General features: G+C 44.5%; 2 protein-coding genes across 3 annotated transcripts in view; one reads left to right on the forward strand and one right to left on the reverse strand.

The window, feature by feature from the left end:
- The window catches only part of MED7 (mediator complex subunit 7), a 358,603-nt gene that overhangs the window by 162,632 nt on the left and 168,595 nt on the right, over window positions 1–27,376 (forward strand). The gene's annotated exons all lie outside the window — the stretch shown is intronic.
- CYFIP2 (cytoplasmic FMR1 interacting protein 2) overlaps window positions 1–27,376 on the reverse strand; it is a 131,639-nt gene that overhangs the window by 53,069 nt on the left and 51,194 nt on the right. The window contains exons 14-23 of one of the 2 annotated variants that reach the window (XM_049707786.1): window positions 26,977–27,143; window positions 26,070–26,217; window positions 23,744–23,818; window positions 22,682–22,835; window positions 21,289–21,445; window positions 20,672–20,768; window positions 17,418–17,494; window positions 14,595–14,703; window positions 7,181–7,300; window positions 364–563 (exon numbers count right to left, since the gene is read on the reverse strand). In XM_049707786.1, the coding sequence (XP_049563743.1) occupies window positions 364–563; window positions 7,181–7,300; window positions 14,595–14,703; window positions 17,418–17,494; window positions 20,672–20,768; window positions 21,289–21,445; window positions 22,682–22,835; window positions 23,744–23,818; window positions 26,070–26,217; window positions 26,977–27,143 (1,304 nt within the window). The remainder of the gene's footprint in view (window positions 1–363; window positions 564–7,180; window positions 7,301–14,594; window positions 14,704–17,417; window positions 17,495–20,671; window positions 20,769–21,288; window positions 21,446–22,681; window positions 22,836–23,743; window positions 23,819–26,069; window positions 26,218–26,976; window positions 27,144–27,376) is intronic. The other variant, XM_004280982.4, reaches the window with a different exon arrangement.

Here is a 27,376-nt window from a genome sequence, read left to right on the forward strand (position 1 = left end):
TTTCAAATTTCTACTTGTCACCAAGTTATAATTCTTTGGATTTTTTCCCTAGCCGTCTCAAAATATCAATACCATTCTTAGCTCACAGGCTGAACAAAAAGAGCTGGCAACTAGAGATGCCTCGTGGGCTGGAGTGTGCAGATCTCTGCACAAGAGGATTGAAAGTCCCAAATCTTTAGAGAACTGGAAGTCCATCTTGCTAAGTGTGTGGATTCCTCCCAGACCCTTCCGTGACTCTGGCACATACTTATTCTACGCTGGCCGTGAGCCAGGCCCTGATGACACTGACAGGGCTTGTCTGGAGGAGACAGCTGGCTGCTTCTACTGCCACCCCCACTCTGCTTTGCACAGAGACTCCCTTACCGGTTGGTGGACCCATTGTAGCAGTAGTTGGGGAGGAAGTCGAAGTTCAGCTCCCAGAAGACGTGCAGGGTGATGCGGCCGTAGGGGGCAGACACGTTGTGATTGGCCTCCCGGAACATGGCATCGAAGCTGTCCAGGGTCATGTGCTTACACAGCAGCCGGTGGGTGAGCCGATTGATCTCCAGCAGCCACTCCAGCTCCTGCCCAGAGAGAGAGCCCGCGGCTGCTGAGGACTCACACACGCGCCTTGCACGCAGACACCATTATCTGACAGATGCCTTTCATGCAGGTGAGGGCCCCTCAGACAACTTTATAACGGCCAGCATGGGACTAGGACTGCTTACAGTAGTATGCGACATTCCCTTCTTCTGAGTGAAGGAAGTACCAGACCATGCCCAGGGAGGCTGCGTGCCTGCCCACAGAAGGGGACCACAGACCATGTGCAAATCCCTTGCCTGCAGCCCCCTGGGTAGAAAAGCATGACTACTTGCTCTGCAGTTTCTAGGTTAGTAAGGAAAAAGCTTGTCCCTCTGAGTTGCAAGTAAAGTAAAAGAAAGTTGTGAACATCCATCCATCACCAGAGGCTATCTCCACGCTGCCGAAAGCAATCAAAAGAGTTACCACCTACTAAGTACTTACAATTAGGTTGGACCATGTGAAACTACTGTTTTTTAGGTCAAACACCATCAATGTTAGTAATTTTTTATGGTTCAGGCTAATACATGCCAAGCAGTATTCTAAGCACTTTACATGTTTTAACTCACTTCATGCTCAAAACCCCCTATAAGGTCAGCATGATGGCTGTTCTTACTGTATACATATAGGAACTAGGCTTTAAGAAGTGCAGTAACTTGGCTTCAAATCCAGGAAGCTGGGCTCCAAAGTTCACATTCTTAACAGTTGTATACTATAGAAATTTTAAAAACAGCTGGGGGCAGAACATTCCCTCATCTGGACTCCTCCTGTGCCCCTCAGTCACACAGGGTTTGGTTACACATGTTGGCAAAGGTTTGGCTGCAAGCTATGGACGAAGGACGTGCATGAGCTGTGGGCCCTGGTCATTTGAAATCCAACCTTCAGGCAGAGAACAGGAGCAGAGTGGATAATATCTGGACAGAGCAGGTCACTGCACTTGCTAGGAAGTAAAAAGGATAAAATCCTTTGGGCTGGCTTTAGTTCCTTGCTATATTGCTATCAGAGAGAATCAAAGCACAGTCCTGTGCAGAAAGCATCTCTGTGATGCTCTAGGACACTCCTATACTGTAGTGGTTAAGCCATCTTTTGAGATGGGTATGACTGCCCCTGTTTCACAGGGGGGAAAACCGAGGCTCAGAGGGTGAAGTAACTCGCTCAGGGTCATAGAGTGAAAACAGAACAGGGCTTAGGATGTGATCCCAGGTCTTATGACTCCAAGTCACGTGTGTTTGGCCCCTGTGACACAGCTGCCTGGAATAAAGAAGCAATGACTGAGAAAGCCCTTTGAAAAGTAAAGATGGCTTTACAACATAAAAGCTAAAAGAACGTCGGCAAAGGCAGTTCCCCAGAGTGTGGCCAGGAGGTGGGATGGTCAGAGGGCCAGCTGTAAGAGCTGGGCCTTGGAGCCCAGGTGTCTACAGTCATAGGAGGTGGCCTCACACCAGAGATTAAATTTTATTCTCCTCAGCCACAAGAACCCTCTGACTCTGGTTGGGGTCCAGAGTGTGGTAGGCCCACACCACGCTTCCAATCTTGGAGCTTCGTCTCTCTGAAACTCAGATTCTGTGGCTGTAAATCGGGGGCAAAATACTGTATCAAAGCAACCTTAACTGGCTGCAGGTAAGTGAGACAAGCAGGGGGAGGAGGGAGCCCCGGGCTGAGCTGTCCGTGGCAAATTGGAGAGCCGCTGCCAGATAAAGGTGGAGCGGCTACTTCACGCCATCTGATTATTGGTTACTACGTCAGAATGGGGTTTAGTGACGGCAGATCTTGCCATCTCTTGAAAGAAGGCCAAAATCTGGATTGCAATTCTGGAATGGTAGCTGGAAGAATAAGTTTCCAGTCACTGTGCACCTTGAAGTAAATGAAGGGTGGAAATACAGAATCAGCTGTCTGCTTCCATCTCTTGGGGCCTAGCTAGCTGGATGGTATTTTTGTTCCTATTCACTTAGGGTGGGTAAGTAAGTAAGTAAAAGTAAGTAAGTAAGTAAATAAATAAAGGCAATGAATGTGCATGATTTTATTTCAAAGATCACTGAGTCCCTTAGCACATGGAGGTGCCCTGTTACCATGAAGAGAGCTACAGATGAGAAACTGGGATTGAACAATTTCTGTTCCAATGTTCTGTGATTTTAACGGTCTCACGGATGTGCATCAGAGACTGAAGGAGAGAGTGCTCAACTCCGCTGATATGGGGGTGCTGGAAATGTAGGTCCACGTCTTCCGCCATGCCCCAGGAGTTTTTATTATGTAATGCAAACTGTGTTTTGCATCAGCCGTGTACTTCCAGCCTTTCAATCAGAAGAGGGCACTTGCCTGAGGGATGCAGGGCTCAGTGCATCAAGGCACAGAGGTTTAGAAGGCCACAGGGGTGGTCCAGGTGCCTTCTGAGAGGATGTCAGCTCTCTATACTAAAGCCGGTTTACTGGGGGGCAACACAGAGAAGCAGCACTGGGGAAACAAAACACCCAAACGGGCAACTTCTGTGAAGTAGTGGAAAGGGCTTTTCCACGGGAACCGGAAAACTTGAGTGTCAGCCACACTTGGCCGTTAAACCAGCTCTGTGGTCCAGGCGGGCCAGGAGAATAGGGGTCTCAAACTCAGGCACAGCAAGGCCTGGTAGGTCATCCCATGAATGAATCGTGCCACAGGGCCTGTGGCAAACCCAGGAGAGCCCAGCCCAGCCGATGAGAAAGTCTAGTCATTTCTAGGCAATTGCTGCTATCTGGGAAGGCTGGTCTGAGGTTGCCAGAGCTTCTGCAGTTTTATTCGAATTCTTCCAAGTGTTAAGTGTTGCCTCCAAATTTCAAATATGCTTCACAGCCTAAACAAAACACAGCCTGCAGGCTGCCAGCTCTCAACTTTGGCATCAGATCCCTCCGAGAATCTACTTGCTCAGCTGCGTATGATTAGGGCCACCGACCGATGAAATCTCTGCAACCCTCCCAACGGTGCATCAAGCCACCCCCTCCCCTACCTCAGGACGGAGCTTCTAAGGTGGAGGGCAGGGCTGAGGGGAGCATATCCCTTGCTTTGTTTCTCAGAAGAGGCAGAAGGCTTCTCAGCCAAGGCAGTGGGGGCCTCCCGACCCTACAGGAGAGCACATCCTTGGGCTCTCCTCTTCATGGGCTTCAGGGGAAGTGGCCACTCTCCTGGGGGATGCTGCCCTCACTTGACAAACACAGGCTTTCACTGTTTGTTCTGATTTTGTTCACAGCTAAAAGAACATTCAGTGCCTTTTAAGGGCTGGGAAGAGGCCATAGATACCCACACACAACCCAAAACCAGTTTTTCCATAAGATATGCTCATTCATTACTGGAAAACTAGAAGATACCGATAAACAAAGAAGATAAAAACAAAAATCCCACCTCTTGGAGATAACCACTGCTAACATGTGGCAAAGAAAAATATTTCTTAAAGTAGATCTCCCAGAAGAACTTGTGCTATATCATAGTCTCTCAAAGTCAGTGACCCAGTACTTTGGTGGGCAGTTGGGTCAAGTTCTCTTGGAAATGCTTCTGAGAATCTACCCTGAGAGCACCTCATTTGTAGCTCAAAATTTCTATGTTCCTCTCTTTTTTCATAAGCTATTTTCATTAAGGACAAGGAACTATGCAAAGCTCTTTCCTGGCAGTATCTCATTTCACCCTTTCGACAAGTCTATGAGGTGGATTCTAATATTTCCTCCATTGTACTACAGGCTTGCAGTGTAAGATAAGCAACTCACCCAAGATCACCCAGCTAGTTAAGTGGTGGGGCCAGGACTGGGACCCCAAGGTCTTTCTGATGCTAGAGTCCTAGTTCTTAGTCCCTTTTTCTTTCTTTCTTTCTTCTTTTATTTAATTTATTTTAAACTTTTTTTTTGGCTGCATTGGGTCTTTGCTGCTGCATGGGCATTTTCTAGTTGGGGTGAGTAGGGGGGCTACATTTTGCTGTGGTGCACAGGCTTCCCATTGCGGTGGCTTCTCTTGTTGCGGTGGCTTCTCTTGTTACTAGGCATGAGGGCTTCAGTAGTTGCGGCGCACAGGCTTAGTTGCTCCGTGGCATGTGGGATCTTCCTGGAACAGGGATCAAACCCATGTCCCCTGCATTGGCAGGTGGATTCTTAACCACTGCACCACCAGGGAAGTCCCAGTTCCTTTTTAAAAAACCACTTTGTCCATCAAAAAAAAAAAAAAAACCCTTTTTATTTTGAAATAATTTCTGACTTACAGAAAAGCTGTGAAAACTGCAGACTTCCTGCATATTCCTGACCCAGTTTCTCCAATGTTAACCTCTTACATAAGTTACCTAAGTAGGAAACTAACATTGGTACAATTCTATGAACTAAATGACAGACCTTATTCAAATTTCACCATTTTTCTTTTTCCATTTTACGGTTCAATCCAGAATCCCACATTGCACTGAGTTGTCATGTCTCCTTAGCCTTTTCCAATCTCTAACAGATTTCAGTATCTCTTTGTCTTTTATGATCTGGATGCTTTTGAAAAGCATTGTTCATTCTTTTTTTTTTCTTTTATGCGGTACGCGGGCCTCTCACTGTTGTGGCCTCTCCCATCGAGGAGCACAGGCTCCAGACGCGCAGGCTCAGTGGCCACGGCTCACGGGCCTAGCCGCTCTGCAGCATGTGGGATCTTCCCGGACCGGGGCACAAACCCGTGTCCCCTGCATCGGCAGGCGGACTCTCAACCACTGCGCCACCAGGGAAGCCTGCATTGTTCATTTTTGAATGCCATGTGATTTGGGTTTATCTGATATATTCTCATGATTAGATTGAGATTATGCATTTTGCATTATGCATACATATCAGGGGATACATGAATATACCTTATTTCTGGTGATATTAACCTTTCATGCTTGGTTAAGATGGTGTCTGCTATGAATGGATAAAGAAGAGGTGGCATATATATACAATGGAATATTACTCAGCCATAAAAAGAAATGAAATTGAGTTATTTGTAGTGAGGTGGATGGACCTAGAGTCTGTCATAGAGAGTGAAGTAAGTCAGAAAGAGAAAAACAAATACCGTAGGCTAACACACATATATGGAATCTAAAAAAAAAAAAAGAAAAAAAGTTCTGAAGAACCTAGGGGCAGAACAGGAATAAAGACACAGACGTAGAGAGTGGACTTAAGGACACGGGGAGGGGGAGGGGTAAGCTGGGACGAAGTGAGAGAGTGGCATGGACATATATACGCTACCAAATGTAAAATAGATAGCTAGTGGGAAGCAGCCGCATAGCATAGGGAGATCAGCTCGGTGCTTTGTGACCACCTAGAGGGGTGGGATAGGGAGGGTGGGAGGGAGACGCAAGAGGGAGGGGATATGGGGATATATGTATACCTATAGCTGATTCACTTTGTTATACAGCAGAAACTAACACAACATTGTAAAGCAATTATACTCCAATAAAGATGTTAAAAAAAAAAGAGAAAACATAAATATAATAACAAGTATTCTGCAAAAAAAGAAAAAAAAAGATGGTGTCTGCTAGATTTCCCCATTGTAAAATTAGTATTCTTCCCTTTGCAATTAATAAATATCTTGAAGGAGATAATTCGAGACTATGTAAGAATGCTTTTTCTTCTCTAAGTATTTTTAAAATTTTTGAGTAATCTGAGTAATTTTAAAACTTTGGTGAAATACAGATAACATAAAATTTACCATTTTAACCCTTTTTAAATTAGGGTTAGATACATTCATATTGTTGTGCCACCATCACTACCATCCACCTCCAGCACTTCTTAATCTCCCCAACTGAACCGCTGTACCCATTAAGCACTAACTCCCTATTCCTGGCAAACACCACTGTACTTTCTGTCTCTATAAACCTCACTATTCTAGAAACCTCATAATAAGAAGAATCATAAAATACTCTTCGCAAAGTTCTGCCCGCTAATTTTAGCATCTGTTACTGGATCCTGCCTGCAACCATTACTACTGTGGTGTTCTAATGGTGATTTTCTACTTCTCTCATTCCTTCTACTCATCTGCTTTTGAAGCGTTAAAAGCTTCCTTTGATTCACCGAAAGACTGATCAATCAAGTTATTCTAATTCTTGGAAAGACCTGGCAGAGAGTAGTTCAAATTGCTGATTAATAAAAGAAGGTAGCAGGCCTGTCCCATGCTTGTGCATCAAGAACAACTATATAATTTGCACGTCCCAGCACAAAATGAAAATGTGGGGACCCTTGCTAGAAAATGATTAAGAATTCCAAGATGGTGACAGCAGAGCATTAAACCAGTGAAGAGCCTCTGGGCTCTATACTACTGCACACCCACGAAGCTGACGCTGCTGTGTAACCTTCCCTGGTTTGTTAGGACCACCCAGCTACTTTACAGAGCTGCAGGATCCTAAAGGACAAGCAGCTGTGCCCCAGGGCTGGCCATTTCTAGAGATCTCAAGACGCCCCCTCCACTGCCATTCTCTAGGCAACCACGAAGGTAAGATTATTCTTATTCTTTTTAAATCTTTTTTTTTTTTTCCGTCTCATTCAGATGAGAAAGAGACCCATTGCTTCTCTGTAACTAGCTCAGTACCAGGCTAACAACAAACCCCAATGAGGCTGCTAGTCTGAGGAGTCCCAGAGCAGAACTCACAAGGGCCCCCATCTCTTACCACGATGGAGGTCAGGTCCTCACTCTCAAAGCGGCTGATGGCCTGGTCCAAGGATTTATACATGGCGGCAGAGATGCGCTGGGTAATGAGTCTGTTCAAGTCAATTGATCTACCCAACAGCTGCATAGAAGACAGAGAGACAGAGGGAGAGAAAAAGGTTACTTATGGTTTGTTTGCACAGGCACATGACAACTAAATGCAATGCATTGATAGGAAATTGTACTAAAACTAAAAACAACATGGCCAGGACAAATAGGGACTCTATGAAGAAAATAGTATTATTAAACTTCCTGAGTATGATAATTCTATTTGGATGATGAAAGAATGTCCTTGTTCTTAGGAGATACACACTGAGGTATCAGCGGTAAAGTGTCATATGTCTCCAACTTACTCTCAACTGGCTAAGAAAAAAGTATGTATATTAAAATATATATTTTATTATAGTAGGTTGGCCAAAAAGTTCATTTGGTATTTTTCCATAGGATGTTACAAACATTTTGGTCAATCTAATATTTATATATAAATATGTTTTTTAAATTATACATACTATAAACGTATATTTAAACCACACTTACTATATTTATGAGAGAGAAAAAACACATATATGAGAAAAAGAAAGTGAATCAAATGTGGTTAAAACATGAATAATCATGAATCTGGCTACAAAGTATATCTGTGTGTTTACTGTGTTATTCTTTGATAAACACAGATGTCAAAATCCTGAACAAAATACCAGCAAACAGAATCCAACAGCACATTAAAAGGCTCATACACCATGATCAACTGGGATTTATCCCAGGGATGCAAGGATTCTTCAATATACGCAAATCAATGTGATACACCTCATTAACAAATTAAGGAATAAAAAACATATGATCACCTCAATAGATGCAGAAAAAGCTTGACAAAATTCAACACCCATTTATGATAAAAACTCTCCAGAAAATGGGCATAGAGGGAACGTACCTCAACATAATAAAGGCCATATATGACAAACCCACAGCAAGCATCATACTCAATGGTGAAAAACTGAAAGCATTTCCACTAAGATCAGGAACAAGACAAGGATATCCACTCTCACCACCCTTATTCAATATAGTTTTGAGCAGTCAGAGAAGAAAAAGAAATAAAAGGAATCCAAATTGGAAAAGAAGAAGTAAAACTGTCACTGTTTTCCGATGACATGATACTATACACAGAAAATCCTAAAGATGCCACCAGAAAACTACTAGTGCTAATCAACGAATCTGGTAAGGTTGCAGGATACAAAGTGTATGCACAGAAATCTCTGGCATTCCTATAGACCAACAATGAAAAATCAGAAAGAGAAATTAAGGAAACATTCCCATTTACCACTGCAACAAAAAGAGTAAAATACCTAGGAATAAACCTGCCTCAGGAGGCGAAAGACATGTACTCAGAAAACTATAAAACAGTGATGAAACAAATCAAAGATGACATAAACAGATGGAGAAATATACCATGTTCTTGGATTGGAAGAATCAATATGGTGAAAATGATTAGACTACCCAAAGCAATCTACAGATTCAATGCAATCCCTATCAAACTACCAATGGCATTCTTCACAGAATTAGAACAAAAAAATTTACAATTGAAATGGAAACACAAAAGACCCCAAATAGCCAAAGAAATCTTGAGAAAGAAAAACGGAGTTGGAGGAATCAGGCTCCCAACTTCCAACAGTACCACAAAGCTACAGTAATCAAGACAGTATGGTACTGGTACAAAAACAGAAAATTGGATCAATGCTACAAGATAAAATGCCCAGAGAAAAACCCATGCACATAGGGGCACCTAATTTACAACAAAGGAGGCAAGAACATACAATGGAGAAAAGACAGCCTCTTCAATAAGTGGTGCTAGGCCACCAAACCAGCTTTACAACAAACGCTAAAGGAACTTCTCTAGGCAGAAAACACAAGAGAAGGAAAACACCTACAATAAAAAACCCAAAACAGTTAAGAAAATGGTAACAGGAGCATACATATCGATAATATCCTAAAATGTAAATGGATTAAATGCTCCAACCAAAAGACATAGACTGGCTGAATGGATACAAAAACAAGACCCATATATATGCTGTCTACAAGAGACCCACTTCAGACCTAGGGAAACAAAGAAACTAAAAGTGAGGGGATGGAAACAGATATTCCATGCAAATGGAAATCAAAAGAAACCTGGAGTAGCAATTCTCATATCTGACAAAACAGACTTCAAAATAAAGACTATTACAAGAGACAAAGAAGGACACTACATAATGATCAAGGGATCAATCCAAGAAGAAGGTATAACAACTGTAAATATTTATGCACCCAACATAGGAGCACCTCAATACATAAGGCAAATGCTAACAGCCATAAAAGGGGAAATCGACAGTAACACATTCATAGTAGGGGACTTAAACACCCCACTTTCACCCATGGACAGATCATCCAAAATGAAAATAAATAAGGAAACACAAGCTTTAAATGATACATTAAACAAGATGGACTTAATTGATATTTATAGGAAACTCCATCCAAAAACAACAGAATACACTTTCTTCTCATGTGCTCATGGAACATTCTCCCGGTTAGATCATATCTTGGGTCACAAATCAAGCCTTGGTAAATTTAAGAAAATTGAAATCGTATCAAGTATCTCTTCCGGCCACAATGCTATGAGACTAAATATCAATTACAGGAAAAAAAATCTGTGGAAAAATACAAACACATGGAGGCTAAACAATACACTACTAAATAACCAAGAGATCACTGAATAAATTAAAGAGGAAATCAAAAAATACCTAGAAAGAAATGACAATCTAAACACAACGACCCAAAACCTATGGGATGCAGCAAAATCAGTTCTAAGAGGGAAGTTTATAGTAATACAATCCTACCTCAAGAAACAGGAAACATCTCAAATAAACAACCTAACCTTACAACTAAAGCAATTAGAGAAAGAAGAACAAAAAACCCCCAGTTAGCAGAAGGAAAGAGATCATAAAGATCAGATCAGAAATAAATGAAAAAGAAATGAAGGAAACAATAGCTAAGATCAATAAAACTAAAAGCTGGTTCTTTGAGAAGATAAACAAAATTGATAAACCAATAGCCAGACTCATCAAGAAAAAAAGGGAGAAGATTCAGATCAATAGAATCAGAAATGAAAAAGGAGAAGTAACAACTGACACTGCAGAAATACAAAGGATCCTGAGGGATTACCACAAGCAACTATGCCAATAAAATGGACAACCTGGAAGAAATGGACAAATTCTTAGAAAAGCACAACCTCTTGAGAATGAATCAGGAAGAAACAGAAAATATAAACAGACCAATCACAAGCACTGAAGTTGAAACTGTGATTAAAAATCTTCCAAAAACAAAAGCCCAGGACCAGATGGATTCACAGGCAAATTCTATCAAACATTTAGAGAAGAGCTAACACCTATCCTTCTCAAACCCTTCCAAAATATAGCAGAGGGAGGAACACTCCCAAACTCATTCTACGAGACCACCATCACCCTGATACCAAAACCAGACAAAGATGTCACAAAAAAACTACAGACCAATATCACTGATGAACATAGATGCAAAGATCCTCGACAAAATACTAGCAAACAAAATCCAAAGCACATTAAAAGGATCATACACCATGATCAAGTGGGGTTTATCCCAGGAACGCAAGGATTCTTCAATATACGCAAATCAATCAATGTGATACACCATATTAACAAACTGAAGGATAAAAACCATATGATCATCTCAATAGATGCAGAAAAAGCTTTCAACAAAATTCAACACCCATTTATGATAAAAACCCTCCAGAAAGTAGCCATAGAGGGAACTTACCTCAACACAATAAAGGCCATATATGACAAACCCACAGCCAACATCGTTCTCAATGGTGAAAAACTGAAACCATTTCCACTAAGATCAGGAATAAGACAAGGTTGCCCACTTTCAACACTACTATTCAACATAGTTTTGGAAGTTTTAGCAATCAGAGAAGAAAAAGAAATGAAAGGAATCCAAATCGGAAAAGAAGAAGTAAAACTGTCACTGTTTGCAGATGACATGATACCATACTTAGAGAATCCCAAAGGTGCTACCAGAAAACTACTAGAGCTAATCAATGAATTTGGTAAAGCAGAAGGATACAAAATTAATGAACAGAAATCTCTTGCATTCCTATACACTGATGATGAAAAATCAGAAAGAAAAATAAGGAAACACTCCCATTTACCACTGCAACCAAAAGAACAAAATACCTAGGAATAAACGTACCTAAGGGGACAAAAAACCTGTATGCAGAAAACTATGACACTGATGAAAGAAATTAAAGATGCTACAAACAGATGGAAAGATATACCATGTTCTTCAATTGGAAGAATCAACATTGTGAAAATCACTGTATACCCAAAGCAATCTACAGATTCAATGCAATCCCTATCAAACTACCACTGGCATTTTTCACAGAACTAGAACAAAAAATTTCACAGTTTGTATGGAAACACAAAAGACCCTGAATAGCCAAAGCAATCTTGAGAAAGAAAAACAGAGCTGGAGGAATCAGGCTCCCTGACTTCAGACTATACTACCAAGCTACAGTAATCAAGACAGTATGGTACTGGCACAAAAACAGAAGTATAGATCAATGGAACAGGATAGAAAGCCCAGAGATAAACCCACACACATATGGTCACGTTATCTTTGATACAGAAGGCGAGAATATACAATGGAGAAAAGACAGCCTCTTCAATAAGTGGTGCTCGGAAAACTGGACAGCTACATGTAAAAGAATGAAATTAGAACACACCCTAACACCATACACAAAAATAAACTCAAAACAGATTAAAGGCCTTGGTGTAAGGCCAGACACTATAAAACTCTCCGAGAAAAACATAGGCAGAACACTAGATGACATACATCACAGCAAGATCCTTTTTGACCCACCTCCTAGAGAAATGGAAATAAAAACAAAAATAAACAAATGGGACCTAATGAAACTTAAAAAGCTTTTGCACAGCAAAGGAAACCATAAACAAGACAAAAAGACAACCCTCAGAATGGGAGAAAATATTTGCAAACGAAGCAACTGAGAAAGGATTAATCTCTAAAATATACAGGCAGCTCATGCAGCTCAATATCAAAAAAACAAACAACCCAATCCAAAAATGGGCAGAAGACCTAAATAGACATTTCTCCAAAGAAGGTATACAGATTGCCAACAAACACATGAAAGGATGCTCAACATCACTAATCATTAGAGAAATGCAAGTCAAAACTACAATTAGGTATCACTTCACGCAGGTCAGAATGGTCATTATTAAAAAATCCAGAACCAATAAATGCTGGCAAGAGTGTGGTGAAAAGGGAACCCTCCTGCACAGTTGGTGGGAATGTATATTGATACAACCACTATGGAAAACAGTATGGTGGTTCCTTAAAAAACTAAAAATAGAACTGCCATATGACCCAGCAATCCCACTACTGGGCATATACCCGGGAAAACCATAATTTAAATAGAGACATGTACCACGATGTTCATGGCAGCACTATTTACAATAGCCAGGACATGGAACCAACCTAAATGTCTATTGACAGATGAATGGCTAAAGAAGATGTGGCACATATATACAATATAATATTACTCAGCCATAAAAAGAAACGAAACTGAGTTATTTGTAGTGAGGTGGATGGACCTAGAGTCTGTCATACAGAGTGAAGTAAGTCAGAAAGAGAAAAACAAATACTGTATGCTAACACATTTATATGGAATCTAAAAGAAAAAAAAAAAAAAAGGTACTGATGAACCTACTTGCAGGGGCAGGAATAAAGAGGTAGACACAGAAAATTGACTTGAGGACATGGGGTGGGAGGGTGAAGCTGGGGTGAAGTGAGAGTAGCATGGACATATATACACTACTGAATGTAATACAGTTGGCTGGTGGGAAGCAGCAGCATAGCACACGGAGATTGGCTCGGTGCTTTGCAATGACCTAGAGGGGTGGGATAGGGAGGGTGGGAGGGAGGGGATATGGGGACATGTGTATGCATATGGCTGATTCGCCTTGTTGTGCAACAGGAACTAACACAGTATTGTGAAGCAATTATACTCCAATAAAGATATATTAAAAAAAAAAAGTTGAGGAAAAATACGATGCATTCAGACTGTAGGAAGAGGCTCAGGACACACTCTGGTACCCCATGCATTGCTGACATCCTGAATCTACCCTTGAAGTTCTTCCTGTATCCGTCCTGTGCCCCAGTTCAGAGTCACCAGGGAGTAGCAGTCCCCCCAGCAAGGGCCTACCATGTACCTTTATGGGGATGAATTTAAAAGCATGAGGAGAAAGGCTGACTACAGGCTGGAAAATATAGCTTAGGATAATTTCCACTGGGGTACACATGGGCATTACTGCAGATGCTACATAGATAGCAATAAACATTTATTGAGTACCTGTTGTGTGCACTGCACTTTGCTAGGTGCCCAAGGATTATTCTCAACTATTTTATTTTTTTCTGCTTCCCTTTTGGGAGAGATTTTCCACCAACTGACTAAGGCTCCTTATAGCACACACAGAGCCCTCAAGATTCATGTCCTGTGACTAATTCTAGCTGCACTGGTAACTGATAGCTGTAATCTTCTGAGAGGCTGAAGGAAAAACTCTCTTTGAGCCCTTACTGTTGGCAGAGGTGAAAATGTTTTTTTCCTCTTACGATTCTCCATTTCTCTTAGATTTCTCAGAGCAATGGGAATATCCAGGGCTTCCAGGGTAAATCCTCTCCTCTTTATCCAGGGCATCTTCTCAGTCTCAGCCCTGCTTCCCTTCACCCAAGTCTTCTCCACAAACACGTGAACCACAGGATAAGCACACAGAGGTCACAGCATGAAGGCCATTTCAACACTGTGTGGCTGACAGCAGGGCTTAGGAGTAGGATGCAAGGTCTGCTGGAGCATCTCTTATTTTTGTCTGCCAGGCTCACGTGAACATCTTTAAGCAGGGATATGTTTCTAGTTCCTGGCAGAATTTCCTCTACATCTGGGGTCAAATGTTAACAGAGACTAACTCCATAAAAACAAACCATAATGGGCCCTGTTCAGGGGTAGATTTACCCATTTCTGAACATTAGTCCCGACTGAAGGAGGTGGGCTGCAGCTTATGATGGGAGGACAAAGGTGGCCGCTACTCATCAGAGGTGAATGGCAGCTGGGCTGAGAAACCTAGAACTTGAACCAAAGGAAGCCCAATGCCTCTTGACTATAAGATTCTGAGGAGGTGTTATATCCATGGTCAGCAGCCCACGTGGGGCAATACCCAGGGAAGATGGTAAGCAGTCCAGACTTCCAATCTCTAGGCTAACATCACAGTTCCTCTCTCCTGCCCATTCCACCTCTGTCACCATACCTGGACGTGTCTCTGCTTCAGCAGCGTTTCGTAGCGGTTGGATGGTGGGTATGGAATGATGACTCCATAATTCTTACATTCAGCCCTAAAACGTTTATCCAACAGGACACTGGAAGGGATAAAAGTGAAATAAGGCCAGTAAACATGACAGTGAATGGTGATCAATCACCCAGCCACGTGTATTTCAAACGACAGAATCTACTCATGAAGTGCTATCTCATATTTTTTAAATATTTTTTTTCTGATCTAGAGCAAAGTTCTTCTAATTTTTTTCAGCCCAAAAAGCTCAATATGTGAAATAGAATTTCTGCGTTAAAGACAGGCAACACAGAAGTTGAGACGCTTTCTTGCTTTTATTCATTCACCATAAAAGCAATTGAGTCCCTGCTTAGGTATATCCCAGGAAACATTCTAGGTACCGAGGATACAAAGTTCTTGTCCTTATGGAGCTTACGTTCTAGTAAAGAGACTGATACTAAATAAATAGGCAGAGGAATAAAATAATTTCAGATAATAGTAAATACCTGCATGGTATTTACTATTCACCAGGCATACACGTACATGCAGAGAGTCATTTTGAATCTCACAACAATCCTATGAATTAGATATTCTATTATGATCTTTTACACTGAGCCATGGATTGCAGAGTAATAAGTGCTCTGAAAATAATAAAACAGGATCATTTGGTGTTAGGAGGTCAGGGAAAGCCTCTCTAAAGAGGTTCTGTTGGGCAGAGACCTAAATGCTAAAAATGGAAAGATCTGGGGGAAGAATCTTTCAGGCATGATTAGCTTGGTACGTTGAGAAAAAGGAAAAATGGTCAGTGTAGATAAGGGGCAGGTGTGCTGGAGAGTATGGTGCAAAAATGAATTTATAAAGTTAGTCTAGGGGCCAGACCATGTGGGACGATATAAGCCACAGTAAGGAGGTCAGATGTTTTCTAGATGTAACTGAAGCCATGGAAAGTTTTTAAGCAGGAAAGCGACATCATCTAAATCTACACTGTCCAATACATCAGCCACCCACCAGGTGAGCCTACTAAGCACCTGAAACGTGGCGGGTCCAAGCTGAGATGTGCTATTAGTATAAAATACACACTAGATGTTGAAGACTTAGGAAAAAAACATTGAAAACTATTTCCTTAATAACTTTTTATTGGTTACATGTTGAAATTATAATATTTTAGATATAATGGATTATATAAAATATAGTATTAAATTAATTTTTAAAATATGGCTACTAAAACATTTACAATTACATCTGTAACCCAACATTTGTGATTGCATTATATTTCTGATGGACAGCAATAATCTAGATCACTCTGTCCCTCCTGTGCTCTCTGACTCTCCCAACTTCTCGCAATCTCCCCCAACTTCCCGTATCTTTGACAAACCACTGATCTTATAAGTAGGGATAGATTAAGATTCCTATTTCAGATAAGGATATTTTGTAAATTAAATATATAGAGGACCCAGGGTTTGACAAGTCTGAGTTTGTTTCCACAGACAATGGACCAGCATATTTGAAAATTATCTTAGAGAAGCTGGAAGCCCAGCTCACTGTTAGAACCCCATGCAATTCAATCCAGACACTTGTGAAGTGACTCCTTTGTGAAAGGCTGTGTTCTCTGCGCTTTCCCTGAAACCCTATGCATATGCTTTCTATAGTTTACATCCTTAAGAGCCATTCACTTCATTTAATGCACATTCTGTGTTAACAGACACTTGTGCATCTGTATACCACCTCCTGTCTGAACTCCATCAGAACAACTCAAGTTGTTGAAAGCAAAACAAAGCAAATTTTTATTGTAGGGAAAAAAAGTAACAATCCTTGAAACTACTGGTTGGTACATTTGGATTTCCAATAAAAAGGGAAATATCTCTGTCTATCTATCTATCTATCTATCTATGTAGGCAGGGTTTTTTTGACCAGTACTATTATGGGTTCCTCGAACCCAGGAATTCTCAGTGGTCTAAATCAACCCATACTGACAATACCAATAAGCCTGTAAAACTTGGCATGCCCAGACCTCTCCTCTTCCTTGGCCTTCTGTCTGGCCTTCATACTCCCATTCTTGCTCACCTCCAACCCGTTCTCTACAGTTTAATGTTTTTAAAAGATCAAACTTCTAAAAATAAAAATCAAACTGGGTCACTGTCATACTGTGGAAACTATCCCGTGGTTCCACTCCTAGGACACATGCCTACAAGGCCGCAAGACCTGGGCCCTGCCTACCTGCCCAGCTTTACCATGCAGCCTGCCCACGCCGTGGTCCGTGAATGAGACATTTACGTGTCCTAATTCACATTAATCCTCTCAACAGCCCTACGAAGTAGGAGTAGGCATGCTCTTCATCTTATGCTTCAGCCACAGGGACTCTGCACAAGTAGGTTGTTTTGCCTGCAATTTCTAGCCCTACTCTTCACCCAGTTTTACTTAATCAAGTCCTATCAACTTCAGATGTGAACTCAAACGTTACTTTCTTGGGACAGCCCTTCCAGTTACCCATCCCAAAGACTAGTTCAGGTTTAACTGTCATATATTCCCATTAGCTTGTCCTTCGCAGGAACCTCCCTTGACACTGCGCATTCGGTAGTTTTTATTAACGTCTGTTTTCCTCACTAGACTGTAAGCTCCATGAGATCTAGCACCACATCTGCCTATTTTCCTTTCTCCTACATTCTAGCACCAAATCCAGGCCCACGGAATCACTCAGATTTCCTTAGGTCCTAAAGGAGAAGGGAGGTTTTGCAACAGAGAACCTTGCCTTCCAGGTGGCAAGCTTAGGAAGCTTTGCTGCACATAGCCCTGGGGCTCTCATACCTGCCAGCCATTGCTTTGTAGTAAGCAAAGATCTGGTCCGCCAGCTTGTAGACAAACTGATCAAAACACAGGTTCACCTGGTGAAGAAGAAGCAGGAAATGTCAATGGTGTCTGTCCGGCTTTATTAGAGAAATTTCAGCAACTGAAGGGGGCAGTGGTGCAGGACTGCCTGAAGTGTGAGGTGAAGCAAGATGCTTTGCAGGAAAAAAAAAGAAGATTCTGTGGCCAACTAAGTTTGGGAAGTCTGGTCTCTTGCTCTCAAGGTCCTCAACCAGGCACAAAGAAAGCAAAATTCAAAAAGCTGTTGAGGAACCACTGTCCCCACTGGTCCCCTCCTGGCTGTTACAAGGTGCCTGCCCAGGGGGAACGCCACAGATAGGGCTTCACATCCTGTAATTACATATATCAGTCCCCTCATCTCTCTCAATAGAATTTCTTGTCTTTTCCTTTTATTTTACTTTACCTTGCTTTGCAAATGAAGAAGTTGATGGTCATTAAAAATTTAAAAACCTTTTTAAAACCAGTTTGCTTAAAAATCTTTGGTTTTTAATGAATAAGAGACCGTCTTGCCTTTTCAGTGTTTCAACATGTCAGTGTTAGAATGTGATGCTGAGGTGAGAGGAAAGTTCACAGCAGACATAGAGGATCGAAAGCAAATCCTCCAATGACGGCAAGAGCAGGGAACGGGCAAACGTGGGGTGATAAAGAGATGGGCTCTGATAGTAGCAGGGTAACAGTATAACTTCAAAGGAAATAGACTGTATTTAGGTGATTAATCTTCAATCCTTTTTGCACCAAACTCCCAGTTCCATAAGGTTAACTCTTTATTCAAAGAGCTTTCATATCTTTTATTTAACACACTAAATGTTATTCTGAACATAAAAACACAGTGTTGTCCTCACACACACGTAACCAAGGCCTCTGCCCTGGAGTCTGAGCTTCAAGGATCCCTAAGGGGGCCTCCTTCAGGCAAAGGACCCGTAGGATCCAGGGTGGGGTGCCCAACTCATGCCCCCCTTCTATAACCAGCTTTGAATATTCTTGCCCAAATAGCCCAAGTCCCTTCCAGGCCCTGTGTGCTCTTTTCCCTGGGTTCCTCCCTGAGGGTGCACTGCACTGCAGGTGTGTGTACCCCTAGGGCCTGGGGTTGGCCAAGGGGCCATCGTTTTGGGGCACAGGAGGAAGATAAAGCTTGGGTATCCACACATAGGCCCTTCCTGGTTCAGAACAGAGTCTGAAGATGGAAAGAGAAAGGGGGGCAGGCCATGAGCTCGGAGTCTCAATCTATACTTCTGCTCCATGGCCTCCAGTGTTATCCAGGGCTTATGTGTGTGCTTTCTTTACTTTTTTTTTTTTTTTTTTTGGTGGTACGCGGGCCTCTCACTGTTGTGGCCTCTCCCGTTGCGGAGCACAGGCTGCGGACGCGCAGGCTCAGAGGCCATGGCTCACGGGCCCAGCCGTTCCGCGGCATGTGGGATCTTCCCAGACCGGGGCACGAACCTGTGTCCCCTGCATCGGCAGGCGGACTCTCAACCACTGTGCCACCAGGGAAGCCCCTACATTTATTTTTAAAATGTCACTTGGACATATGACACTCTAGATTTTTTGTTTTCAACCTGTTGGAGAACATGACTATCTAAAATCTTATTGGAAAATGGACCTGTCCAAGCTGCGATGCAACCAATTAACTTGTCTACTGGAATCTTTCTTTCCAAGTTTGTGTACTGCTCAGGAGACAAACAGGATAGATTTGCATTGGGGTCCATCAAGGTTTTCAACTCCCATAGCAACTGGAAGATTTAGAAAGAAAGCAGCATCTGTACTAGATTTTCTTTGAAATACATAAACTTTCAAACTAATTTGGTGGTAATGCTTGTCCTAAGACACTTACATCTTTCCTTTATAAATAAGAATGCCTTGTATTTGTGTGACAATTGGCCTCATTCTACATTTATATAATCCCATGTACTTAGGTGGAGCAGAGACTCTCATTCCAATTTCCAGATGACACAATTGAGATATTTCATAGTCCTTAGCCCTGCTGATCCCATTTCTGGTCCTTGCTGGCCCGTGGTAGGACTGTACTTCCTCGCTCCTCTTTGAAAGGAGGCACTGCCATGAGACTTGCTTTGACCAATGACATGTGTCACTTCCAGGTGGAAGCTTTAAGTATCAGAGTATGATTCACCCTGACACATCCCCCTGCCATGGCAACTAGTGAATATCACAGATGGGTCCCAGATTAAAGACTACATACAACAGAGCCTCCAGCCAACATGCAATGGAGAAATGAACTTTTGGCCCCAAGCTACTAAGAACGTGTGATTGTCTGTAACTGCAGCATATCCCAGCCTTTCCTGACGATTTCAGAAATAAAGCCCTTGAGCGACCATTCAACAGCTTCATAGGTGACAGGATGGCTATTTCCATCCTACCAGTACTAGAATGAGACTCTATAAGCTGTGTGATGTGGAGCTAATGATACTTGAACACTCTAAGATTTATTATCTGTAAAATAGACAGTAGCATACACTTCTTAAATTACTGTAAAGACTATTTAAAATGTCCATAAAGTGCTTAGTACTATACCTGGCAAATGGTAAACATATAATAATTGATAGGTAGCATTACTGTTATTATTATTAGCCAATTAATCCAACTGTAAAAGACCCATTAGAAATTAATTTTACCCATGCAGTTCTAAAGTTTGCCATCCCTGAACATCTGAAAAAGAAAGACTAACATCTGTTCTAGGTCCCTTTTGATGATACTGATGTTTATAAAGGTCAGTGTCCAAAGCAAGTCACTGATCTCCCATGCTATGGTCTGAATGTTTGTGGCCCCCCAAAATTCATGTGTTGAAATCCTAACCCCCAAAGGTGATGGAATTAGGAGGTGGGGCCTTTGGGAGGTGATGAGGTCACGAGGATGGAGCCTTCGTGAATGGGATCAGTGCTCTTATAAAAGAGACCCAAAGAGCTCCCTGGCCCCGTCCACCATATAAGGACATGGCAAGAAGTCTGGGACCCAGAAGAGGGCCCTCCCCTGACCAGGTTGGCACCCTGACCTCAGACTTCTAGCCTCCAGAACTGTGAGAAATACATTCCTGTTGTTTATAGGCCCCGCAGACTGTGGTATCTCACTACAGCAGCCCAAATGGACTAAGACACCCCACTTTGTGCCCAGCTAGAGACCTGAAGAGTCCAGACTCTTGGAACATGATTAGAAGAACAAAAGGAGAAACAATCACTTGCCTCAGCTTCGATCTCATCGTACAGGAACTGCTTTTTAAACTTAGTCAGAGCATAGTAGGCGCTGTCGTTGTACAGATCCAAAGGGTAGAGGACGTATCTGAAGAGGGAAAAACAACGGCCAGTAGCTCACTAATGATCTCTCTTAAGGCAGGCAGATTTAAACTTGCTTAGGAAATATGAACAGCTGGGTGAACAAATTCAGAGTTAGGAAAAAGAGACCCTTTCAGGGTCTAGGATGTTTCCAGCCTCCACTTAGGAATGACTTACTTTACTGTCTGCCCACAGAAAGCAAAGTCCATGATGTTAATAAATGCAAGGCCTGAAAAAAATCAGTCTGGGACTAAAAGAAATCTGGTGGCCGTTAAGGCCATTAGCTTCCCTATCCCCAGAGATGATAATTTTCCCAGCGTGGCTGTTATGAGCCTGGGAAGGGCAGCTGGGCTGGTAGATTTCTGAACCTTTCTGCAAGGCTGAGTCACATCTGGTGGTGATTTGATCTTGGGTGGGGCACACTGCCTCATCTGAAAAGTTCTGGAAAGAACAGGGCTCGCTGGCTGGCGAACTGCCTTCTACCTGCACCTCGGGAACCTCCTTGCTGGCCCAACCCTGCCTCTTACTCCATCATGGAAGGTTCTTTGGTTTCCAGGATATGGTCTGTTAGAATCCAGGGCATGGACATCTCAATAGGGAACTGGATTCGCCGGCCCATGGTTAACTCCAGGAAGAATTCTCGGAACCAGAGCTGGGAGAGGTCGCAACACTGCTGCAGGGCTTCTGGAAGCATAAGGGAGAGAGCCTTGGGTTACACATCAGAAGCACCTGAAGATCTTAGCTCTTACTGGGTTTTTTTAAACTTTTATTCTTCTTTCATTGTGCTAGGTACAGAGCAGGTACTGACGAAAATGACTCGATCAGTAGACCCTGCTCTCCTGTACCTGAAGGCCAGCCTAACGTCTATTTAGAAGACAGTGTTTGGGGAATTCCCTGGTGGTCCAGTGGTTAGGATCCCATGCTTTCATTGCCAAGGGCGTGGGTTCAATCCCTGGTCAGAGAACTAAGATCCCGCAAGCTGTGCAGTGTGGCCAAAAAAAAAAAAAAAAAAAAAGAAGACAATGTTTGTTCACCCAGCAGTGTGTGTGTGTGTGTGTGTGTGTGTGTGTGTGTGTGTGTGTGTGTGTGTGTGTGTGTGTGTGTGTGTGTGTGTGTGTGTGTGTGTGTGTGTGTGTGTGTGTGTGTGTGTGTGTGTGTGTGTGTGTGTCGGGGGGCAGTGATGTTTTAGAGCTTTAGATGCCCCTACAATTTCCATCGTGTCCTTACAAAGCCATCCTGAAAACATGCTAGCTAAGTGTCAAAGTGTGCTTGCTGTAAGTGTCAAGACAGATCCACGAGTGCCCGCTTTTAACTGGACTGCAGCCATGACCCTTGCTTGTGATAATTATGGGTCCCTTACAGAGGTCTTGAAGACCCTTCCTAGGCTGCTCCCTATGGAGAAGTTTGGGCTGTTTAAGATCACTCTTTTCAATACCAACAGACACATCGCCCCTCCCAGGACCCTGGGATGCTGCTCTCCCTCCACTCCCCACCCCTGTCCCACGTGCACATGCATCCCACCAACAGGAGAGGTGGAGCAGGGGACTTGGGATCCAGGTGCAGTCCGGGAGCCTCCTTTGCTAGGAGCAACGGGCACTAATCAGCTCAGCGCTGCTGCTTAAAAACAAAAGGCTGACCTGGTCCCTGCGTGTGTCTGAGGGTGTCACCTGTTTGTGATCCCGCTTTACTGGGAACTTCATAACAAATTAGCTACGAATATCTACCAGATTTAGCTGAGTCAGAATAGCTGGACTGAGCCTGGCCTTTCCCAGAGTCTACTGGAAAGTGTGCCTTTTTTCTTTGGTGGCAAAATGTGCCCCTTTGGGTAGATGATCACGTCTCTTTGCAACTTCTGGCCCGACAGCCTTAGACGCTCTAGTCCCTAGGAGCCCTCCCCCTGCCCCCGACAGGGTGGCTCACCACTGATGTTGAGCAGGTGGGTGAAGAAGAAGGACTGCTTGTGGAAGTCCTCTATGGCGAGGACTATGGGTCCATCCAGGCTGCTCCGCAGGGTCTTCTTGGAGCCACTTTTGTCTGCGATGAGCGATTCAAGCATGGTCCGCACCATGTACAGCTTGAAAAAGAAAGGAAGATGGGAAGGTCAGGGGCTGGCCTTCCATCCAGGGGAAAAGGTTGCTTTGTGCTGTGTTTCTATTCTTTTTTTCTGAAGATATCTGCCCTTAAAAAGCACTGTCTTAAGGAAGCACCAGTTTAGGGTTGGAGAAGTAAATTTGGAATGTGTAACCTTCAAGAGGGAGACTGGCCAGCCTGGCAGGATGTTCTGCCTGGGGCCGGCAGCCTCCCGGGTGGGAGGACCTGGTAATACCAGGTCTTTCAAGGCCCAGGGTCCTGCCTGCTCTGCTTGGCCCAGGCCGTGGGCATCAGAGGAGAACCTCATTCCATGTCACCCTGGAGTCGCTCCCTGCTTTACTGGACAGCCACGGTGGCACCAGGGGTAGAGCACTGAACTCAGAGTCAAAAGAATGGGGTTCAAGGCTAGGTACGCCCCTGACTTTCTGTGTGACCTTGGGCAACAAAGTCCCACTCTGGGCCTCAGTTTTCTTATCTGCTAACGTGAGGAGGTTGCACCAGATGCTTTCTCCAACCAGTCCCTTTCAGCTCTGACATTCCAAGGAACTGTGAAATGGGGTAGGATCAGAGCAAGCCCCCCACCACCTCAGGTTTCCGACCCTCAAGACCGAGGGACAGCGCCTCTGCAGGTATCAGCTGCATGGTACAGCTTGCCGAAATGCTGGGTGGATAGCAGGTGAAGATCGGTACTTACACAGGAGGCCTACTAGACAATTAACTCCTGCTTACAGAGAGCCTTAAGTGCAAAGGGCGCAAGTGCTAATCTACATCTTTCCACATCATGTGTCTTTGAATCTTAGGGCTGGAAGGGGCCGTGAACAGCCAGGCTAGTCCATTCCTGCTGCCTCCTGGAGAAGGGTACCCAACCAACCCAGCCAGGCGGTGTTATACCAGGGATCGGCAGCCTCTTCGGCCCTGTGTGCCACCAGTGGGGTGAAACAAAGCCCGCGGGGACCACTGGCAGGCCTAAGACATAGATAGGAGAGAGGAGGAGGGAATGGGAGGGCAGGAGAGACAGGGAAGAGGGAGAGAGAGAAGAGAGAGAGAGAGAGAGAAAAGCAAGAGGTATTGTATACGGTGGGAAAGCCGCCACGACTGCTAGAGGCCATCTGCCGACCACCTCTGAGATGCTCCAACCTCCCTCTGCCACCACGTCCATGCTGGCCGCCTCTGATCTTCTCTAGGACCACACCCACCACGCGCCTGGCCTGGGCTGGGCAGCACGGCCACAGAAAGGAGTGGCACGCCATCCCTGGCACAGCACTTTCCTTTGTGGTGAAGGAACTACGGGGCTGCTGGTTTATCAGGCAGCCCACCCTCTGCAACCCTGTCGGTGGGCACGGCTGACCATCCCTAAGACTCGAGAGGCACTGCTCTAATGACGGCCTTTGGAGGCCTCCAAGAGAGGAGTCTTCAATCCAGTCTGTGCGGGTGTCGACTGATTGGTACCAAATTCTAACGATTTGAAAAACCATTTCATCCCTAAGAGGGGAAACGTTTTCCCCACCTACTTTTACTAAACAAAGCATTTAATTCACCAGAACAGTAACCTCCCAGCTCTGCCAGATGCCACGTCTACTGTGCTCCCAAGGCCCTAACAGAGCCCCAGGGTGGGAGTCAGGAGACCTGGTTCTCGTCCCACCTCCATCTAAACTCACCTTGTGACTTGGACAAGTCACTTCCCCTCTCTGGACCTCAGTTTCCCCATCTGCAAAATAGGGGGAGGAACTAGTTTGCGACTAGTTTGTCTCTAAGGGCTCTTCCAAGCTGACTGTCTAGGAGTCTATGAAGTGTGTCTGTGCCACCCTAACATGACTTGGGGGTGTCGGGGGGCCTAACTGTTGGTGACACGCCTTCTCATATTATCTTTATAAATGCTCCGTTCTCCCTCCCTGCCCCCCACCCCTCTCTCATTCTCTGCCTGTTGGCCCCCTTTTGCAACCTCCTCCTTTCCAGTTTCTCTTTTGCCTCGCCTGGAAGCAACACCCAGAAGCCCTGCTCAGCCCCTCCAAGCCATTCTGGACTGGAAAGGTCTCTGGCCCTTGGCATGACACAGAACCGTCTGTAGAAGCTTCCTTGAGAAGTTCCATGTCTCTCGAGCAGGCAAGAAAAGTGCAAAGGGGTCTGTGAGCTGCGGGCCAAGGGAAGCTACGATGCCAGTGCTGAGAACCCAGCTGTCCCGGGTGCTGCCTCCTTGCCCCCACCCCGTGCCCAGACACAGACACACATACAGTGAGAAGCGTCAGGGGTGGGCCTCAGATGGCTCATCTCAGATGATTCAAGGAATCAGGATTTCAGAGATGAGAGAGGTTTAAAGGTCATGTGAAGCAGGAGTTCCCAGCCTGGGGCTTTGGGGGCCTGTAAGACCTTTAAAAGCTATAATGGGTCCATATGCTTTTTCTCAATAGCTCAAAAAGCCTACCAGAAACTATTTACCCTTAAGTAGGGGGCAAGGATTTAACTAAGATGACTAGGTTCTTTACTTTTTTTTTCTGTAATTCTACCGACTACTTTGGATAAGCCACAGACAACCTCTCGTTGTTGAAAAAGCTCCGGTTGGCAACTCTGAATATCTCTGATTATTAGACTTTCTCTAAGTGGTTGAGGGCTTTGGATACTTGTGATGTTGGTGGCGGGGGGTACGGGGAATAACAAAAGCGGTGTTTTGTCAGTAACGTGATCTCATCCAAAGTTTTCATTTAACGGAGAAGATAACCAGAGCTCAGAGAGGTCAAGGCACTTGCCCAAGATCCCGCAGCAAGTCAGAGGCAGAACTTAGGAATTCCCAAGCTAGGACATCACTACAGGGGAAGCGGGGGTCAGCGTTCATTAAACAGGGACAGGATAGATGCATACAGATTTCACTTTAAACTTCTCCTATACTTTGGAACCTGCACTTCACAGGGCTAGGACAGCCGGTCCTGGTATTACCCCCCTTTGCCAGATTAGACAACTGAGGCACAAAGAGATCTGTGTAACGTGCCCGAGGTCACACAGGTATCTAGGACTAGAATCCAGGTCTCCTGAATCTTAAGTCAGTGGTCCTCCCTCTTATATCAAAACAAGATGGCAGAATAAGACTAGAGCAGCCGCTTGACCCTGCCCCTCCTGCCTGAGGACCCCCAGCCCCACTGCCCCATGGTCCAGCCAGGATGACGTACCATAGCCTGGCTGGCCTCTGAGTCAGCAGAGCTGACCTGTGCCTGGAGCCGCTTACCTGTGTGCTGGAGGGCCCCACGGCACGGCGGGGCACCTTGATGTCAAATCCACCTTTGGGGTCCTTCTCCCCTCTCAAGCACGGGTCATTGGGGGGCTCTCGGCCTCCCTCCCAGTCACAGATGGTTTTCCGAATTGCCTGTAGGACACTGGGGAAGGAAGAACCTGGATTCAGACCAGCTGGAAAGAGGCACTGCAAGCCTGTTTCTAGAGGCCATGGTGTTCCAGGACTACGTGCCTTAGAACTCCTGGCACGCTTGTGAAACATGCTCACTCCAGGGCCCCATCCCCAGGGATGCTGGCTTAACAGATTGGAGGTGCAGCCCAGAGGTCTGCATTTTACAAGTGCCCCGGTGATTCTGAGGCCCGCTGGCTGTCTGAGAACTCAGCTCTGAGGCCACACAGTGGGAGAGAACCTGAGTGAAGGATGGCTAGTTTTCTTTTTGCTTACAGGACAGTTTCATTAGTCCATTTAAATCTCTGTATATTTAAAACTTGAATAATAGCTTATATCTGTGGCACACTTACTCCATGCTGCTGTGTGCTTAGGTCTATACACGGATTATCTCATTTCATCATCCCAACAGCCTAGGGAGTAGGTACCATCATCATCCACAGTTTACAAATGAGGGAAACTGAGGTGTAGAGAAGGTAAGTAACATGACTAAGTTCACACAGCTAGACAGTGGTGGATATGGGCTCCAAACCCAGAGATGGAGGCTTAATTCATCCCAAATGTCCAATCTCCTGAAAGGGCCTCATAGGACTTGCTGGAACTCACTGGAAGGTCCGTTTGTGTTCAGACACTTCTCTGGAAGCTGACTGATCTGGGAACGTCCTCTGTGGCCTGCACCCAGCACCCCCGATTTTGGATGTGGCCCCCTGAAAAAGGCCATCTGAAGACCCACCTGATGAGGACATTCTTCTTCTTCCGCACTGCCTGCCTGAGGGGTTCACGCAGGGTCACCTGGGCAAAGTCCTGCAGGGCTGCGTAGATGGTGTTCCTGATGGCCTGGTTGAAGACGCTCTCCATCCTGCCCATGAGCACCTGCAGGCCTTTGATCATGGCGATCACCTGGCCAGGCACAGATCGAGGTCAGGCTCACTGTGCCTTGGCATACCCGTCTGTCCGGTACCCTCACCACATCTCCGGGGGGGTGCTGGAGGAGACATCCTGAAGCACGAGGCCAGCGAGTGCTACTCAGAGTGTCAGTTCACGGCTGGGTGGAAACGTGTGCCAGAAGAGAAATCAGCACTCCGCCTCCCTTATCAAGGAAGCGCTGCTACAGAGCAAAGATGTCAGCCACA

The sequence above is a fragment of the Orcinus orca genome, chromosome 3, assembly GCF_937001465.1.
Source record: "Orcinus orca chromosome 3, mOrcOrc1.1, whole genome shotgun sequence".
Classification (NCBI taxonomy): domain Eukaryota; kingdom Metazoa; phylum Chordata; class Mammalia; order Artiodactyla; family Delphinidae; genus Orcinus; species Orcinus orca.